This window comes from Electrophorus electricus, chromosome 11 (genome assembly GCF_041902795.1).
Source record: "Electrophorus electricus isolate QZ-2024a chromosome 11, ASM4190279v1, whole genome shotgun sequence".
Taxonomy (NCBI): domain Eukaryota; kingdom Metazoa; phylum Chordata; class Actinopteri; order Gymnotiformes; family Gymnotidae; genus Electrophorus; species Electrophorus electricus.
The window spans coordinates 27387088-27406794 of NC_137507.1; the positions used below are offsets into that span (position 1 = coordinate 27387088).

At 44.0% G+C, this 19707-nt stretch overlaps 2 protein-coding genes across 5 annotated transcripts; both read left to right on the forward strand.

Moving 5' to 3' along the window:
- The first annotated feature begins 4694 nt into the window (after nt 1-4694).
- yju2 (YJU2 splicing factor homolog) lies at nt 4695-8380 on the forward strand. The gene is made up of 8 exons (XM_027019688.3): nt 4695-4804; nt 5070-5170; nt 5301-5445; nt 5830-5964; nt 6227-6408; nt 6753-6903; nt 7475-7637; nt 7881-8380. Exons 1-8 carry the CDS (start codon nt 4781-4783, stop codon nt 8012-8014), a joined length of 1035 nt encoding a protein of 344 aa, XP_026875489.3. The 5' UTR covers nt 4695-4780; the 3' UTR covers nt 8015-8380.
- Nucleotides 8381-8528: 148 nt separating this feature from the next.
- On the forward strand, nt 8529-18632 carry shda (Src homology 2 domain containing transforming protein D, a). Of its 4 annotated transcripts, none has more exons than XM_027019685.3 (8): nt 8529-9254; nt 10024-10095; nt 10313-10649; nt 12453-12606; nt 13429-13638; nt 14804-14984; nt 15074-15193; nt 16797-18632. In XM_027019685.3, the coding sequence occupies exons 3-8, from the start codon at nt 10317-10319 to the stop codon at nt 16981-16983; spliced, it is 1185 nt and encodes a 394-aa protein (XP_026875486.3). In that variant the 5' UTR covers nt 8529-9254; nt 10024-10095; nt 10313-10316; the 3' UTR covers nt 16984-18632. The 4 variants fall into 4 exon arrangements, with proteins under 4 accessions (XP_026875486.3, XP_026875488.3, XP_026875482.3 ...); XM_027019687.3 differs by having other exon boundaries at nt 8529-9096; XM_027019681.3 differs by having other exon boundaries at nt 8529-9020.
- Nucleotides 18633-19707: the final 1075 nt, after the last annotated feature.

Below are 19707 nucleotides of genomic sequence, written 5' to 3' on the forward strand. Positions count from 1 at the left end.
CACTTAGTGCTTATTCAGTGTAGATGTAAAACCTATTCCTAACTGATATTGTTCAACAAAGCCACAACTCCACAAAGTCTTGCTTCACACTTCCACTTCCAGACTCTACGTCTGCGTCTCTGACATTCTTCCCCTATGATTTCTTAACTGCTTTCAAGCTTTTAACGGCAACGCAATTTCTGATATCACACGGCACACATACACATATGCTTTAAGTGCGGCTTTACGCTATATGTAGATGAGCAATCGGGTGTGACATTTAAACATATACGGTAAGTGAAAGAGTGCATGGCAGCCTAATGCGTAGGTACATCATAAAACGCTCAGGCACATGATACACAATTTCACACCCAAATACACCCAGGTTTGTTAATATACCCTCTATTTCAAGCAACTTGCTTCTGCAAGGAAGCTAATTAGCTCTGAACTGGCCAATTTCTTAGTAAATCAAGCCCTCCAGTCTAGTCATATTCATGTGCATCAGAACTGGTGTTCATTTAGATCAGTGCTGTGGCTAATAATGCAAAGCAAATTTAACACGTAAGTGTTTGCGCTCCACCACCGCCAAGCTAAACAGCTTTCCCACTCATAGTAGTAGGGATTCTATTAATCATTTTAACTAACACACACACACTCACACACACACACACATACACATACACACACACACACACACACACACACTCACACACACACTCTCACACATTATCCCTTCCTCTCAGACACTATCAGTTGTGATCAAAATCAGCACTTTGAATGTTTGGATTTCTCAGCAGTCCCTGAATGTAGAGGTGTTTGAGCAACAGACAGACCAGCTATTCCACATCTACAGCATTTTGCAGATGCTTTTACCCTGGGTGACTGACATACACTGCCTGGCCAAACAAAAGGTCACACACTCTAATATTTCGTTGGACCACCTTTAGCTTTGATCACGGCACGCAATCACTGTGGCAACATTTCCAGAAGCTTCTGCAATGTCACAACATTTATTTCTGTCCAGAGTTGCATTAATTTTGCCCCAGGATCTTCTACTGATGATAGGAGATTTGGACCACTGCGCAAAGTCTTCTCCAACACATCCCAAAGATTCTCAATGGGGTTCAGGTCTGGACTCTGTGGTGGCCAATCCATGTGTGAAAATGATGTCTCATGCTCCCTGAACCATTCTTTCACAATTTGAGCCCGATGAATCCTGGCATTGTCATCTTAGAATATGCCCGTGCCATCAGGGAAGAAAAAATCCATTGATGGAATAATCTGGTCATTCAGTATATTCAGGTAGTCAGCTGACCTCATTCTTTGGGCACATAATGTTCCTGAACCTAGACCTAACCAACTGCAGCAACCCCAGATCATAGCACTGCCCCCACAGGCTTGTACAGTAGTACACTAGCCATGATAGGTGCATCACTTAAGCCACTTCTCTTTATACCTTGATGTGCCCATCTCTCTGGAACAGGGTAAATCTGGACTCATCAGACCACATGACCTTCTTCCATTGCTCCAGAGTCCAATCTTTATGCTCCCTAGCAAATTGAAGCTGTTTTTCATGGTTAGCCTCATTGACAAGTGGTTTTCTTAAGGCTACACAGCTGTTTAGTCCCAATCCCTTGAGTTCTCTTTGCATTGTGCGTGTGGAAATGCTCTTACTTTCACTATTAAACATATCCCTGAGTTCTGCTGTTGTTTTTCTACGATTTGATCACATGTTTAAGTGCTCGCCGATCACGATCATTCAAGATTTTTTCCAACCACATTCCTTCCTCGAAGATGATGTTTCCCCAGGTTTAGTGGTGTGCAGCCCGGTTGTTAAAGGTTTCCGCCCCTTCGATTTTGGCTGAAGTAATGACTGCCCATTTCAGGGAATTCAGTATATTTGCCTTGTTTTCCTTCATTTCCAATGACCAATCCCTTTAAACTTTAGAGAGTACAGTACATGACAGCTGTGTGACTTTCTCTGTCTCTTTTATGCATATTGGTTGTGCAGTAATAAGGAAGATAAGCAGGTGCCTAGGTTCCATTTGTTTTTTTAAATAGAACACTTCATTAAACCCAGCAGAACATGACCTTCACGTCAGCTGGCATTCTGCTAACTCATTTATTGGATCTGCTTTTGTCAAACATGAATTTGCAGGCTTGTGTCCCATGCGCTTAGAAATTGAAGTTGTCACTAAGCTATTTAACAAACTTTACCTTCCAATGAAAAACAGCCTAGTTCTGAAATTTGGGATTCATAGTTCTTGTTTGAAGGCCCTTGACAGAGGAAGATTTGAGTTGAATTCCTTAATCTCCTTTGTTTTAAATTACATGGCATACAATGGAAGTTTAACAGTAAGGAATCCTAACTCTGGTAGATCAAGGAGGAGAGTAGCATAGGGAAATAAGACCTCTGGTCTCCGAGCTTTGAGCATGAGTAAAAGTGAGATCATGTGACAGGCAGTGTGCAGTAGCCATCTATTCTACTGAGGCAGGCAGCAGCTAACGCAGCTGTTGGGCAGGGTGAGGATACAGGGTGAGGATGTGGGGTGAGGATGCAGGGTGAGGATGTTGTGTGAGGATCCACAGTGAGGTTGTGGGGTGAGGATGCAGGGTGAGGATGTTGTGTGAGGATGCAGGGTGAGGATGTAGGGTGAGAATGTTGTGTGAGGATGTTGTGTGAGGATGTAGGGTGAGGATATTGTGTGAGGATGCAGGGTGAGCATGTAGGGTGAAGATGTTGTGTGAGGATGCAGGGTGAGGATGTAGCGTGAGGATGTTGTGTGAGGATGTAGGGTGAGGATGTTGTGTGAGGATGCAGGGTGAGCATGTAGGGTGAAGATGTTGTGTGAGGATGCAGGGTGAGCATGTAGGGTGAAGATGTTGTGTGAGGATGCAGGGTGAGGATGTTATGTGAGGATGCAGGGTGAAGATGTTCTGTGAGGATGTTGTGTGAGGATGTTGTGTGAGGATGCAGGGTGAGGATGCAGGGTGAGGATGTTGTGTGACGATGTAGGGTGAGGATGTTGTGTGAGGATGCAGGATGAGGATGTAGGGTGATGATGTGCAAGCCTACTAGATGGGCTTCAGTGATGTATGTGGTCAATGCAAAGTTTTTTTTCTTCATCCTGTTGATTTGTTTTGTTCATTTTCTGTGTTTGTCTTTTTGTAACCAGTAACAAGCAGATTTGCTTGAATGTGATATTTTTACATTTCACTGGAATTCCACGGGAATGTCTGTAACACACTGTCTATAGCATGGCAGAAAACGTCCTAATTTGGAAACATTTTATACATATATTTTAATTCACAGGTAGCATATGTGTTTGTTTTTTCTTTTAAGTTGTTAATAACTATAATAGTTTTGCTACCTTATTTAACTTTATTTAAGTAAAAAATAAATGAGAAATAAATAAATGAGAATACTGCTATTGGAACTTAGTCTAAGACTAGACTTGATCTGTTTCCGAAAACCTACCGTAAATATGGTTGTACTCACGTGTAAACGCTGATCATCACAGCATGGCATACACAGTTTAGCTTATTTTCCGTCTTCAGTTTGCAGAATGTTGTGGCAACTCCAGAACCCAAAATAAATCCATTGTGTAGGTCGAAATAAATTATTTGACGCCTCCCCAGATAAAGGTAATTCAGCATAAAGCCGCGAGGACCTTTTAAAACCTAAGTTGATTTTGAGTCCTCTAATTCAACCAAGAGGTTTCCAGACAGGCGAATTCTCTATAGCGAACCAGAGTTTTCTCAACTATGGCGCCGTTATCCTAGTTGTTTCCAGCGTAACACTTATTTATGCCATCAATAAAACAAGCTTCCACCTGACCGATTTTTTTCTAAAATCATATGCGTTATTTTAGTTTTCAGGAAAATATGTGTCACGTCTTACTGCAAGCGCACAAAACATCCTGCGGTCGCTGCGCGCGACTTAGAAACTAGGCGCTCGCGGAGTGGGAGGAAATCGCGATCACACCGGAGTCTGTCCTTGAGCCGCGCGCGCGAAGTGAAACCCGGGTGCTCGAGCATCGCACAGCATGTGCAATTATTTGCACGCAATCGAATCAGTAACAAATCGAAATATGAAATATTGTGATGTTTTTTTTAGCCCTAATGGTGAATATGGGTAATTATGATGAAACAGGTGTAGCCTTTGAGCAGTATAAAAGTAACTGTGTGTTTTCACATACCTCTTCGTAATTGCTGCCTTGGTGATTGGATGAAAGGTTTTCGTTTACGACCGTGGGGCACTTGAGTGTTGCGGGTGAAAGAAATGTATTATTTAACTGCCCATATATTTTTATTCAACATTTTTCATATTTTTTTCTTCTTTTTCTTCTTCTTTCTTGACAGAGTATATTTATTTTCATGTCAGCATTTATGATAAGATAAGTCAAAATATTAAATGGGATGTTGTTTTACATTCTAGTCAATACGTTAGAATAATAAATTCTTCATTAAAGGGCGAAAAATATAGCGTATATATAGTGTATAGTGCATATAATATAGTGTATGTGTACGTCAGGCAAACAAAATCGCTGTGCAGCATCTGCAACAGCATCAGTGCATGATTAGACGGGATGCCAGGATTAAGATGTGGTGCGATTGCGCCCTCTTCTGGCTCTTATAAAGTCTGCCGGGATCGTCGTCGCTTTTCTCCCGAACAATAGATGGCAGTAATTACCCACTTATACTACAAGTAAGTTAGAGTAAGCTAGAGAAGGAAGGACGGCGAAAGGTTTCTTTTCAGTGCTTGTGGCTTTGGTCTGTTTCTTCCTAAACAGCGCTAACCATGTCGGAAAGAAAGGTTTTGAATGTAAGAGTCTTGAATACTTATTCCCCCGTTCTGAGGAAGCTCACTAGTGTTACTGAGAAACCTAAGGGACAGTTTTAACATTTGAATAAAGTCCTTATTTATTGTCTACGCTGTGCTAGGTTAGCTAAGCTAACTAACAGTAGATAGCTAACTAGCTTATCATTTAGAGGGTTGTTGTCAGTACTTTGTGAAATATCGTGTCGAATTAACACTTTCGCTTCTAGCATTTATTGCTAGCTAAATATGTATTTGTCTGTTTTCGTAGAAATACTATCCCCCAGATTTTGACCCATCCAAAATCCCCAAACTCAAACTCCCCAAAGACCGTCAGTATGTGGTTAGACTGATGGCTCCGTTCAACATGAGGCAAGTGTCTTGGTACAAACTGCGATCTTATTTTTATTAGCTACTTGTAATTGCACTGATACAAAATCTTTTTTGGTGGATTTTTGTATGTACAAATGCCTTGTAGTCCTAAATGACACATTTGTTTCAGATGTAAGACATGCGGCGAGTACATTTACAAAGGGAAGAAGTTCAATGCACGGAAAGAAACAGTACAGAACGAACAGTACATGGGCCTGCCCATCTTTCGCTTCTATATTAAATGCACCAGATGTCTGGCCGAGATTACTTTTAAGGTAAGAGAAGGAACCTGTTGTGCCAATGAAATGCTACTTTCATTAGGACAGCACAGCTATTAGGATGGTATTTACATTTATGGCATTTAGCAGACGCTCTTAACCAGAGTGACTTACAAAAGTGCTTTGTCATTTACTCATAGACTACATGCTAGCCAGTAGAGAAGGTATTATACCACTGAACTAGAATACTCTTGAAATACAGGATCAATGCTGATGCCTAGAAGTGCAAAAATACATATAAGCTCTACCTCAGACAATGTTAAGTGTACTATTGTTCTAATTATCATGGAATTGGTAAACATGTTTGCCTGGAGCTCTTTGCTATAGCACTCGAAGTTTGTGATTGTGATTTATTTGTTTTTTGCTTGCTCTCTCAAATAGACAGACCCAGAGAACACAGACTATGCTATGGAGCATGGGGCAACACGAAACTTTCAGGCTGAGAAACTGATTGAGGAAGAGGAGAAGAAAATTCAAAGGGAACGAGAGGAAGAAGAGCTAAATAACCCGATGAAGGTAATGTTGGTTGATATGCCAGGCAGCATGTTTTTGTTTTTTTTTGTTTGTTTTTTCCTTTTACACCTACAAGCAGACAATCATATTTTTAAAAAGATAGCACGTCATAAGTACTGGACTAATTTTGAAGGAATAAACTGCAATTTACAATGCATATTACATACTTTCACTATACCAGTACGTTATTCCACAAGGCCATCTGAGTTTAAGCTCCTAGGCTCAGTTGTCTAAACAAAACGCCCTTTATGCGTCCATCCCCCAGGTCCTGGAGAATCGCACACGGGACTCAAAGATGGAGATGGAAGTCCTGGAGAACCTGCAAGAGCTGAAGGAGCTCAACCAGCGCCAGGCGCAGGTGGACTTTGAGTCCATGTTGGAGCAGTACAAGGAGCTGGAGAAGAGACAGAGGGAGAAGGAGAAGGAGGAGGATGAGAGGGAGACCAAGTGAGTGAAGAACAGAATGAAATGATTCTGAACATTAGTGTTGTAATTGTGTTTTCCATCCCACTACTCAGGGTCACCAAAAACAGTCCATGTTTTTTGCATTCAGTGTTCTTGATTGCTTGGTTCGGGTGTGTTAGGATCAGGACCTGACCCCGAATGTAGACCAGCTGGGGCCCCGTGATGACTGGCGTGAAAAACGTTCTTTTAAACAAAGTTTTTATGTTTGTAAAAAGTACCGCAGACGACCAACTAAAGGGTCTGTAAAGGTGCAAAAATCCGCTCCAGATAATTTAATCTAGAAGAAAATCAGTCTGTCCGTGCGTGCTTGTGCTCTCTGTCTGTAGAGATATGCTGGAAAGGGCTTTGGTGAAGAGGCTCATGGATTCTGACTCTGACTCGGATCAGGACCAAGAGAGAGGAAAGGAACAGCAGAAGAAGCACTCTGCTGAGAGACCTACAGATATCCTGACCACAGACAGAGGCCCAGACACAAAGGCATGGAGACCACACCGAAACTCTGACACCTACCGTTGTCTATGCCACAATTATACCATAACCTTTCAACGCTGATTTTATACAAGCTAAGGTGCATTTAACTCTGTTACGGTACATGTTACAGTACTGCTGCTAGCTGCTTTGGGGACATGGCCAACTATTTCAGACACCTTCCCTGCTTCATGTAAAAATAAATCTGTGTATTTCAGCAGAGCCATGCCTAAAAGTACAGGATAACCTGCACAGCAATGATAATCATCTCTGTCTTGTCACAACACTGATTTCAGATTGTGGCTTGATGTGAAATGATGGCTTGCACCACGCAGTGCTGATTGGCTGCTGTCCAGCGAACCTCACACCTCATTTGCATAAAGTTGAGATTGCTCAACTTTTCAATGCGCTCTCTGCCTCTCATAATCCCCCCCCCCCCACACTGTCTCCACGGAAATGAACGAGAGGCGGAGCGAAAACTGCCTCACTTCGCTGCAGTGGAAATGTGCCGTTAGGGAAAAGGTTAATGTGGAGTGTTAGTGGTGCTGTGGGGTCATGCTCTTTCACTCACCCCCCACAGGGTCCCTCGCCTGCTGGGGTGAAGCGTCAGAAAGTGGAGAGCTGGGAAAAGAGCGTGGGGGCACTGGGAGGCAGAGGAGCACTGGGGTCACTGGTGGTGAGGAGAAAACCCACAGCCACGGTCTCAGTACAGCAGCCTGCATCTGGGACCCACACAGCTACAGGTGGGTCCTTTTGACCTATGCCCTATGGGACTGACGAGTCCAGCCACAGAAGTGGTATAAAATAATCCAGATGCATCCACAATCTGAAAACTAGATTGCTAATCATATTTAGAATAATATGGTAATTACAGAGATATTTTAAGTCACTTAAATAAAGCACCTGCATTGCTTTATAGCACTTATTTGGGGCTACATTTAAAAAATATATATATTTATTTTTCCTTTTATTTGTTTACCGTTCAGATTCATCTGTTGAACCTGCACAGACCTGCGTGATGGCTACAGCCAGCAGCAGCCTAGCAGCGCCTGTTCAAAACAGTTCCTCTCTCAGCCTGCTGGGGGCGTACTCGGACAGCGACGACAGCAGCAGCGATTAAGCGCCTTGTCCTATGCAGAGCTTTCGAAATAATGCAAAAGGACAGTCGCAAGAGGAAACCCAAGGACAATTTTTTCTTTTAAAATGGACTAGCAGCTATATCCGCTGGACATTTATGGCAAACACAGCAGTATTTCTGAAGATATTCTGACTCTGCTTGAATGATTGGATAGTTAGACGCTTTTTGGTCCGTTATTGAACTAACAATTCCTCAGGTTTGCAGGTTTTGAATGGTAATGATATAAGAATTGTAAAAAGCCACCTATAACCAAATTTTCATTTCCTTTCAGATTTTCCCATTCAGATATGACTGCATTCTCTTGACACACATCCAATATTAGAAGAGTGTACTTATGTTTATGCGACAGTTCACATAGTCTTTTGTGTCTTATTTGTAGCGTGTGGCCTCTATTGCTGCTATTTCCCAACTAGACTGATATACTTTTTATTACGGTTCCCAAGTCCAAACTACCGTGCTTAAATAAGATCTTATCTGCAGAGTATTGGAGGGTGGCAGCAACTCTTGGGAATCACAACAGACCGCCATGTGCCTTTGACAATAGTTGCCTTAGGTTCGCTGCTGGTTAGAAATGAAACCTAATCCTGGAGTCGTAGCATTACTTAAACGTGATGTCCATTTTAAATCCTTATTCTTGGATTAGGCTAAATGTGTGATGCACTTTTATACGGTTTCCTCGGGGAGTCTCAAGTCATCGGCTTGACCGCTACATGTTGTAGCGCTCTTTCGTCGTGTGCTTACATTAGTTGGAAATAATGACAAAGGGAAGATATGACACTCGTGTTCACAATATTGCAGATATATAATGATGCGGCGACGTTTGATGAAATTACACTCTAGTGCAGAACAAAGAAGAGATAACTAGCCTGTGGGTATTCCTACAAGTCGGCGCCGTTCGTGTCTTAACCAGCTGTCTCTCGTAACATTGTTCATTTGGTAGACGAAGCCAAATGCAAGCGGTGCTCCGGAGATGTGGGAGCCAGAGTTGGTTGAGTAGTGTGCTTATTGTTTTATTTATCTCTCTCTCCCTCTCTCTCTCTATATATATTTTAAGCATTGCCATGGTAAGTCCTTGCAAGGCGCGTAGTGTGAAATCATCTTGGTTGCGTTTTTATTTGTAACTATTCTTGTGAAAGCGGATTTTTGATTTTGGGAAATGTTCTGATGTATCCGACTCTTCGTCTATGGGGCTTGCCACAAAAGCTGGATGTAGTTAGACGGGGTAAAGCAAAATAACTGGTTAAAATTGTGTGCAAAAAAATAAGTTGCTACGTCAATCATTTATTGTAAATCAGTCGTTCTTTGCTCATTTCAATATAATCTATCTTGTGCGTATTTGCGATTTGAATTGTTTTGAATAAGACGCCATGGTTAGCTTGTTGCTAGCTAGCATGGTCCATGTAAATAATATAGTGTTAACCTAACAGATTTGCTAACTATAGCTAGCTAGCCAACATTAGCAGAATTGAGCTAAAACGTGTAGTTTTGCAATATATGCTGTTAACGAATTTGTAAACTTAAAATATCCGAGAAAAAGCTTGGTTTGGTTTATTAAAGAAATATGACAAGTAAATGTCCAAGTTGCCTGTCTAGCTTACGTTAGCTGGTTAGCAGCCCTAACAACTGGTACTGGAAAAGTTTCTGGGAGGTGAAAAGTGCCTGTGTGTGTTTTCTAATTAACCTTCGATACCTGGTGGTAGAAAATCTAGAAACCCAAGCTGAGGAAGCAAGTAATTCACCTAAATAAATAAATAAATAAAAATTCATCCACACCCTACATGTTAAACATCTACAAGATGGAATGGGGCTAGCTAGAGAGGTTGGGCTGGTCTAGTTATGGAGGCGTTGTCCTTTAGATATGTCGCTAAATGAAGTGTGTGTTATCTAAAGCTTATTTTAAAATTTTTCTTCTTTTCTGGAAGCCTTGTCCTTTTAGATATTGTAGTTAGAGCTACTGTGTCTGCAAACTAAAGTTTATTTTTCCTCATCAGCTTTCTTTAGACAACTCAAAGCAAAAGGAGGAGTGTGGTGTTTTAAGGTTTCGGCAAGACCACTAGAGACAGGTAAATTCTGTTTAACACCCCCTGCATTCCAAGAAATTGCACAATTTGTGGTAACCCATGTAAAACTTTAACTTTAGCCTGCTGTGATGGCACATGTCAGTGTTGCGTGAATGTTTAGGAACCCAGTTCTGCTTGTGAAGTAAGAAAATCTATTTTATCTCACCCTCCTCTCACCAGTCCATCTTAATGTTGAGCCTGCTTGTTTGTTTTTCTACAGACCCATGGCAAAGTGGTTGAAAGATTACCTAAATTTTGGCAGCAGGAAAGCACCTCCGCAGCCACCTAAGCCAGACTACACCGAGAGCGAGATCCTCCGGGCGTACCGTGCCCAGAAAGAACGAGACTTTGAGGACCCGTACGAGACCTCAGAAAACCGAGTGCAGAACGGCTCGGGGACCACCGACCCGTTTCCTGCCTTCGGAACAGTTCTGCCCAACGGCATGGAGGTCAAGATTGTGTCTCCCAAACACAGGCTGATAAAAGTGGAATCTCAGGAATTTGTCCGCTGCAAGAACCCACTAAGCATTGTGTCCTTTGAAGAGCCGCATACTCCGGTGAGTCCTGATTGCACCTTTCTTTAAACACTGCTTCCACAGTCCTTGCGTCACCTAGTACTCAGGAAAAACTCAATTCCATTAATGGTAATATAATGAATCCCACACTAGGTGAACTACATCATCTTAAGAGTAAGCAAGCAATGTTGCTTTAGTACAGCTCAAAAACCGTATTATTGTAATCACTAATTCCAGTTAGAAACAGGTGCTTAATAAAGGGCTTGTTAAATATAATTGGCTACAGAGAGCCTGTACCTGCCTGCATTTTAAAAGTATACATTTGTCAGTCAGTGCCTGAGTTTATTATTTGTTCTCCCATGTCTATAAGCCTATAAACTGCTGCTTGTTTAGAGCTTTTTGTTTTGCTGCCAGGCATATGAATGGGGATTTTTGGGGTCAGAGAGCCAGCATTTGTCTGGCCTCTGTGTCACAGCATCACATAGTTATTCAGAATCTGACAGCATCCTGCCAAAGTCCAAGGCATAAGACGTTTCCTTCTCCATACGTGTCCCCGAAAAGACCACAGCTAGTTTTGCAGAGATTTAAGTGTAGGTGGGTATGAGTCAGAGTGTGTAGACCGTAATGCAGGTCAGCCTGTTAACACATGCAAGCGCTTTTGTCTGTCTGAAAGGGTGGAGGTGGACAGAGGTTGAAAACAAAGAGGTCATTTTAGTTTAGGTTATTTTGTGTTTGAAATGGATTAGATTGAATGTATATCCATATAAAGGATCCAGGCACAACTGATGTCTTTTGGCATTGATTATAATCCCACAGACGCATGCTAGTCTGTGAGCCTGGCACAGTGGCAGTTGTGCTACATTACTTAGTAATTATCTTTTTGGAGGCAATGAAATATTAAAGCCAAGAGACAGAGGGAGATTTTTATTCATTAGCCTATAAAATGAATGTAATATGTAAGCCTGCAGTGATTTTTCTCCCATTCTTAGACCGCCCAGGGTGCTGTTCCTCATTATCAGCCATTCTTATTTACCTGTTAACCTTCAAAAGCAAGAGCCTCATCAAAGTGCTTGAGCTATTACCAAAAAAAAAACCTCATTCATCAAGAAAGTGAAAGGCATAAAGATCGCAATCCTGCCTGTGGGTAAATATGTCACAGCAGTGCTTTCCCTCATGGTCTTTTCTTTGCCTTGTTCGAACATGCACCTCCATGCCGTTTCTCTCCAAGTCGACTCCTTGGCGGCTGAGTTTCTGTCAGGTGTAGTAGCTCGAGCAAAAGTGCCGAGGGAGATGTGACTCCTGGAGCATAATTAGGGCTCAGGCAAAGCAAACGGAACCTCGATAAGTGGATTCAAACCGGCTCTAGGGCCGCTGGAAGTACTTGCCGGTGCTGCCCCCTAAGCTCATATGCACAGGAAGCGAGAAAGACCTCTGTGACCTTCGTCAGGCGAGAGAGCACATGCTCGAGCATTGCAGCGATATTGCAGCCCCTTTTTTTTTTTTTTCCCCTCACCCGGTTCTCCTTTGGAAAATCTCCCATTTTCTCCAATCATCTTTTCCATTACTGGTGAGCTCTATTTAACACGAGCTCTACTTGCACAATGGCTTCTGCTCATGCAGTGTTGTGTTTTTTGGTAATAAGCTCTAAGGCTTGGTAGGACATCTCTCATGCTTCCTCCCTCCATCCCTCCCTTTTTTTTATTCTCTCATATTTATCTCTTTTGTGTTGTTTCATCATCCTGGAGGCTGTACTTAACCTCCCTCACCAAGACCCCTCGTCTCTCCCTCAGTCTTTTGTCCACAGACAATACTTAATCTCTCTCTCTCCCCTCCCATCCCCCCCAGCTGGTTCCATCTGCTCCAGCAGCAGGCGACGCGGATTACTCCGACCCGTTTGATGCGCGGCCGGACCCACGGGCCCGGCCGGGCTGGGAGCACGGCTCTGTGGAAAACAGCAGCAGCTACATGGAGCCCTTTGAAGCGCAGAGAGTCATTACTGGTGAGGCACCTTCCCAGCTCCAGCAGCCTTGAGCACACCTGTGGAGAACAGGACATCAGCACAGCCACTTCATCTCAGAGATGCATTACCGGGAAGAGCAGTCATTCAGGGGAGGCTTGCCAGACCATGTGCAGGGTGTTCTAGTGAGAAAGCAAACCTGGATATACCTTATAATTGTATTTGAAGAGCTATTTGGTAGCATTAGTGTAAAGTTGTTTTCACTCAGGCTGGGTGTGTAGTCCAGCTCCTAGAGGAAATGGATGGAGAATTACCATAAAAGCTTCTGCACGTGTTGAGTTATTTCGGGAAGCATTTATCAGAGTACTGCCCCCCCCCCACCTCAGTAGAATCTACACAGCAAAGCTGCATTTTCTTACCTGTGTTGTAACAGAAGTGCAGTTCCTGCTTAACCTCTTTAGAACATTGAGAAGAATTCCTTTCTCTTCAGCTCGGGTCAGTTTGACTTAGAATTGTTGGCAGCATTGTGATTTTGGAAAATGGTGTCTAATTGAGTTTTAAGCTATTTGAGAAGAAAGTTGTTCTCACCGGTTGTTCCTTTTTACTGGAGCTGAGCATTGTGCAACGTTGGTAGCTTCTCTCAGTGCTCTCATGAAGCATTAAGTGTAGACAAATGATTTCTTTACAAAGTGTCATTGTGACTTTTGCTATAACAACTTCATAAGCGATTTAAGCATTGAACATAGCATGATGAGTGTGTGGACAGCATGCTGCTTAGGATGCCCTGAAGGCTTCCACAGACATGTATTGTCTGTGAAAGTTAACATATTAAAGCCTAAGGGGCTTTTTTTTGTTGCCCTGCAGAGCTGCAGCACAGCTTTGAGCAGACCCGCCCTGGCCTTCAGGGCAGCCCACAGTTGTATGACAGCCCCTATGATGAGAGGGGGCACCGTTGGGCCAAGCCCACCGACCACGAGAGAGAGAGCCGGCTGCCCCAGGACGATGAGAGGCCCGCCGACGAATACGACCAGCCCTGGGAGTGGAAGAAAGAGAACATCTCGAGAGTTTTCGCAGGTGAGCCACGCCAAAAACCAGGGTCCTGGATGGCCACCCACACTCGAGCAGAGCCCCACTGCGACGTTGAAATGGAGTGGGGGTGTGCATTGCTATGACGATGGTGTAGGAGGAAAGGGGAGACTGGGGAAAGAAGCATTAGCGCGATAAAGAATTGAAGGCAAGTGGCCATGGCGGAAGGGGCAGAAGGAGCAGCCATCAGAGCTGAATCCCTCTGACAGCCCCAGAGCTATGAGTGGCAGGAAGATCCACAAGGGACCTGTCTGATGGTGTGCTGAGACGGGGATGCTCCGCTCACAGTCTAGGTTCTGTGGCATTTACAGCCTGCTTTCAGCGTAGAGTTCATGTGGGGTGACTGACTGCTAACAGCACAATGTGTGCAGTCATTAGAGGAAAAGAGCAGGACAGTTCAGGACTTTTGGGGAAGAAATGAAATCCCTCTGGTTTATAAGCTCAGTGGCATGACAGCCAAAAGGGTCATTCAAATGTATGAATGGAAAAGCATGTCAGTGGACAAAAGAATATTTATGAATAAAAACTTGTCCAGAAGCAGTGGGAGACTGAACATTGGTCTTACTGCTCTTTGAGTGAAGCGGAGATGAATTAAAGGCATGTCTGCATAGTGCGGGAGGGTGAGAGAAGGGTAACATAAAGCTAAACAAACCCAGACAGAGACATAAAGTAGAGTCTGGAAGGGGGTCTAGAGAAACAAAGGGGGTGGGGGGCGGTTCCAGGAAGTGCCTGAAAAGGAACAGCTAGAATTTGTCTGATGACCTGCTGTTCATCTGGACGGAACCCCTCCCCCCACGGCCCGCTCCATAGACCGAATCAGCCTGATGAGAAACAGGACCAGTGATGTGAGAGGGATGTAATAACCCAATCAAAAACAAATGCGGTTTTACTAGCGACACTAGTCTCAACTGCAGCTATTATGAAGTGCAGTGAAGTGTGGATCTAGTGCTGTCTCTCTCCGGGATGGATTAGAGTCTCATCTTTTTCTTTTTTTTTTTAAATCAGGGTTTCACTCTAATGCTTTAATGGCCTTTTCAACTTGGCTTCAGGAAGTCGAAGCTTTTCGGCCTTGGTGGACTTCTCCATCGCAGTTCTGGGCGGCTCTGCTCTTCTAGACCTGGTTAAACGTGGCTGCTGTTTTCCGTGTGTTCAGTTCAGTTCGACGGCACCGATCGAGACCACTCCACCCTGCCCCACGGTGAGAAGCAGAGGAGAGTCGGAGCTCCCAGGTCCAGCCCTCCATCCAGCAAGGCCACCAGCCTGCAGAGGCAGAGTGAACCCCACACCGTCCTCGGGGAGAGGGTAGACCCAGCCAAGCCCCTCGAACAGCAAGTGTGCGTTGCCGCCCGTTTATGCTCCCATCCAGCTCATTAGCTTCAGGATGAAACCCTGACTGAACATTGTGTGTGTGCGTGCGTGATAGGTGGTACCACGGTGCCTTAAGCCGTTCGGAGGCCGAGACACTGCTGACACTATGTAAAGAGTGCAGTTACCTGGTGAGGAACAGTCAGACCAGCAGAAACAACTACTCCCTCTCCCTCAGGTACAACACTGTCCTTCACACCCACAACTGTAACTCTGCTACACTTTCTGCCTCTCTTATTTAGTGCAGTAACCCCTTTCCCTCTCTCTCAAGGTTACAGTAACATTACCAGACTCTCGGCCCCTAATATAGTCTTCCAGTCACTGAACTTATATCGAGAGTGGTAGCAAATGCAGTAATGTTCTCTCTTATAGTCTCTGGGGTCATGTATTAGCATTTTCTCTCTCTATCTCTCTCTCTCTCCACTCACATACCCATCGGGTTCCTGACCCCCTGCTGATAATGGTTGTTAATCATGGCGTGTCATTAGAACCTGCAGTTAGGTGTGCCATGGCAACCACAGATCAGTAGCACTTCAACGTCCACAGCCTTCCCTGTGCCGGTTTCTTTCCTTTAATGAGTACTGTGTCAGTATGTGGGTTCGGCAGGCCATGTCCCTGACCAGATGGTCCGCAGAGTCCCTGCTCATGCTTGCTTCTGTCCTGAGATGTGCATGTCTTCAAGCATGCTTAGATTTTATTGGGTACCTTAAGGTGTTGTAGAAGGGGTGGGGGATGGGGGTGTATATCTGTCTTCATAACAACATGCTGTCTATTCTGCATAAGAGCTGAGATTAAGATTTTCCAGTGCATACTCCATCCCACCTGCTCAGTGACACACATTTAATCGTAACTAGGGAAACTGCTAGGTTACTTATTATATACAGTTCACTTATTCTACGCGCTCGGCATGCTTTACAGCAGATTTCTTTCCTAATGACATCGGGGTTGGATTCATTCATTATATGTACTGTGGTCAAGCCATCTTTATTTATAGAGCACCAAAAGACAACAAGTGTCAGTCAAGCTTTTCAGTAGTAAACCACATAAAAGAAAAGGGACAGGCCACATCATATAATCCTCCTCTCGGCTTTGAAGAGGTGCTTTTGTACTTTGCTCCTTGATGTTCACGATTCCAAACAGTATCAGCCTGCCATTTACTCGCACTCTGAAACAAACAGCGTTGCCGTCGGCAGTATTTGTAGTCATTACATGGTTCTGCTGGTTGCATTTTATTTATTTGCATGCTAATACACCATTTTAAATACATCAGATCCCCAGTGCTAGAGCCTCTCTTTTCATCCATTTTTCTCGTCACCTCATCGCTTGCGCACGCTTTCTCTCTCTCTCGCTCTCTCTCGCTCTCTCTCTCTTTTCCCCCCACCCCATGTTGACAGCACTCTGAGAAGCACTCTTAATCCTGCACAGCTGTGTCTGTATCTGTGTGTGTGTGTGTGTGTGTGTGTGTGTGTGTGTGTGTGTACGTGTATACACGCGTAGCTTCCGCTCCAGAGAGCCGTGCTGGGGTGCCGTATACCTGCAGTCCCCCACTCTCTTCCTCCCCTGTGCTCGTGTAACATCACGGAATGAACTGCTCATAACTGCAGGCAAATTCCACGCAAATTACTTGTTTTACAGGATGCATAGAAACAAATCTCACGTCCTCTGTCTGTCTCGGTTTCTGTATATTTACAGCCTTATCTTGAGGCTTTTTTGTACCAAATAAAACCAGTGGGTGTGGAATTTTTTTTTTTCACCAATATTCCCACCGTGCTTCCCTACAGGAGTTGCCACGGCTTCATGCACATGAAGTTCTGCCTGACCAGCGAGGGGAGATATGTGCTGGGGGAGAACAGCCCCCCCTTCACCACCATCCCAGCAGCCATTCACTACTACACCACCCACAAGCTGCCCATCCGTGGGGCGGAGCACCTCTCCCTACTCTTCCCTGTGGTGGTGCAAACACTCTGAGCGCACACACACACGCGCAGGCAGGCCTGGACTCCTGCTCACTTACTCACGCATTCGCACATGCATACTCAGGGCCTGATTTGAAACGGCTTGCAGTAGCGCTTTGTGTTTTATCTGAAATGTAGTTTTGGTGTGGATTTGTGATGATGGCTATTTGATTGAACTGAAAATCAGAACATTCAAAAGTGCCATTGATGATGCAATTTCAAATGTGAACCACTGCGAATTTGGCTGTGGTTGGTGCTGCAGTTTTGAAGGCTTTTTTTGAGACAACACAAGTCCACCCTCTTGCAGAATCTTTCACACTACACGACTTGCACAGAACTGTTGTAGAGCGACGTTCTCATAGTCCTCTCCCTTTACTTATACCAACTATTCCTCTGGACTCGTAGAGGAATGCTGTCCTAGTGGGATAAGCCTTCATTACAGTGACACTGGTAGCAGCAGAAGTATACAGGACCCATTTTAGCTGTAGCTCCTCCATCGTTATGCTGTACCCTTGACACCTGTGCTGCGCTCAGAGAGCACCTGCCAAAAGCGGAAGAGGTGTCAATAATTGCATAAGGACAACGATTTTTTTTTGCCGTTGAGGACAAATATGGCCAAATGAAGTTGCTCCGTAATATGTGAATACCTTTTTAATAAATCCCAGTTGTCCAGTGTAAGATGTGGTGTTAATGAGCTTGGGTGGCATGTGCTGGGATGCAGGATGTTGTCCCCTGTGGTGGCAGAGGACGGTACCAGCTGTGCCCAATCAGGTCAAGGAAGCGCCTCCTGCAAGGGGAGTTCCTGCAACCCCAAAGCGGAGCTTCCAGTCAGCCGGGTCTCCTCTCTTCTCTCTGCTTTGTCCAGCTAACGCTGCACTCAGAGAGGGCTGACCACCACATCGCCGACAACCAGTCAAAAAAAAAAAAAATCATGGCAAACTTGCAAGCAGAAACTACTGAACACTTGAATACACGTTAACACTTTCTCTGTCGTGACTGTAGCGTCTCCATTTGCATTAGCTGATTTTATTTTTTTTGGAAATGGAAGCAATAGACAGTTTTAAATAAATGTACAGATGATATCCTTATCACTGCAAGAATTATTCACACGCTTCATAACTGACTCCATTAGGCGGAACTCCGTTAGATGAAACTAAAAAAGTATATTTGGTGCAGTGAGTCCTGAATGAAGCAGCAAAGAGCAAAATGGTCACTTCTTCGCTCTTTATCCTGCAGACAAGAAGTCGTAACAAGTCAATATCTGCCACAGCATGATGAACTGAAGTATGGTTTCAGGAATGATGTGCATTAGCTGATGAGTATAAGATGGAGTAACCTCTCCAGTGACCTGCTTCTGATCTGGGCCTGCTGGACACTCCTGGAGGCATATGAGGAACCTTTTAAGGCGTTGGTCGACGGAGCTGTCTGCTGTATTTTAGTCACAGGCAGGATCGCTAAAGTGGCTCTAGAACTCACACTCACAGTGGCACGGTAATTCTGTCATGGCACATAGTAGTAGTAATACACCAGGTCCTATTCTGTTGCAGAGTGTAATGGAGAATTACACTGTAGTTGACTCAGTTATGCTGACTAATTTTACTGACACTAATGTTTTTAAGCTCTCATTTCTTTTGAATAAAGTATGCTGTTTTTAATAGTAAAGCCTGCATTATATTCATCATATTCTTGTGTTCTACACGTTGGGTGGATGAATACTGGATTGAATGTGACACGTTTGTGCTCTGACGAAATGAAGCAGGGAGCATAACTCGCTCACTTTCTCTCTCACGCTGTTCTTGCAGTGTATTCACTCCGCCTCTCTCCCGCATGTTGGCTCTCCGCATAAAGCGGAATGGAAGATGATTCCTTCAAGCCTTCACACAATACAGACAGAAAAATAGGTCATGGCTCCCATGTGGGGCTTGGTCTATATGTGCAGCAATGTTTGTACGTCAGGGGTAATGGGTGGGTGTGTGTCTGAAAAAGGGAGAAGTGTATTAACCTTTCTTTTGCAGAGATATGCTGGCTTTCGTTTTGTAGTATTTCTGCAGAAAGTCACTTTGACTTCTTAAACTGCTTAGTATTAGATTAAAGAGGGAAACTCATTTTTTGTTCATTTTTAGTGCTTTGGCCTGATATGTAAAGACAAACTTTTAAAGGTGCTATTTGCATTGCTGTATAGTGTATACACACCATATTTGCAGTGCTGTGTGGTTTTTACTTAATTTGTGTTTTCCAACTGACAACTAGCTACATTCTGTTCAAATGCTCATATATATTACTGAAGAATTTGCATCCTTCTGTCACCCAACAGTGAATGTGTCCTACTTTTCATGATCTGGATTGCAGGCCTTTGCATCTGCGTTCAGATAATACAGCAGCTAAACCCAACATCACAGAGCCTCGTGTTTGCTCTGTGTGGCTGTTTGTGCAGCAGGATGCTAAAGTGTGGGAGTAGATGTGCATTCACGTGGGTGTGAGCTTTTGCCAGCTTGCCTCCTGAGAGCAGGTGTGAGATGCAGAGGTCACTGAAGCAGAAAGAACAGAGACATTTCATCAGTGACGGGTCAGAGGAAGGTCCAAAATAACCATGGGAGCGGCTGCGAGCGCCATGGCAACAGCAGCATTCTAACAGGACACCCCTGTCATACCCCATCTTCTCATCCACTTGAATCCTACAGGTTTTAGAGAATAAGATGCAGTGTCTTAATACAATACTTCTAGGTAGAAACCAGTC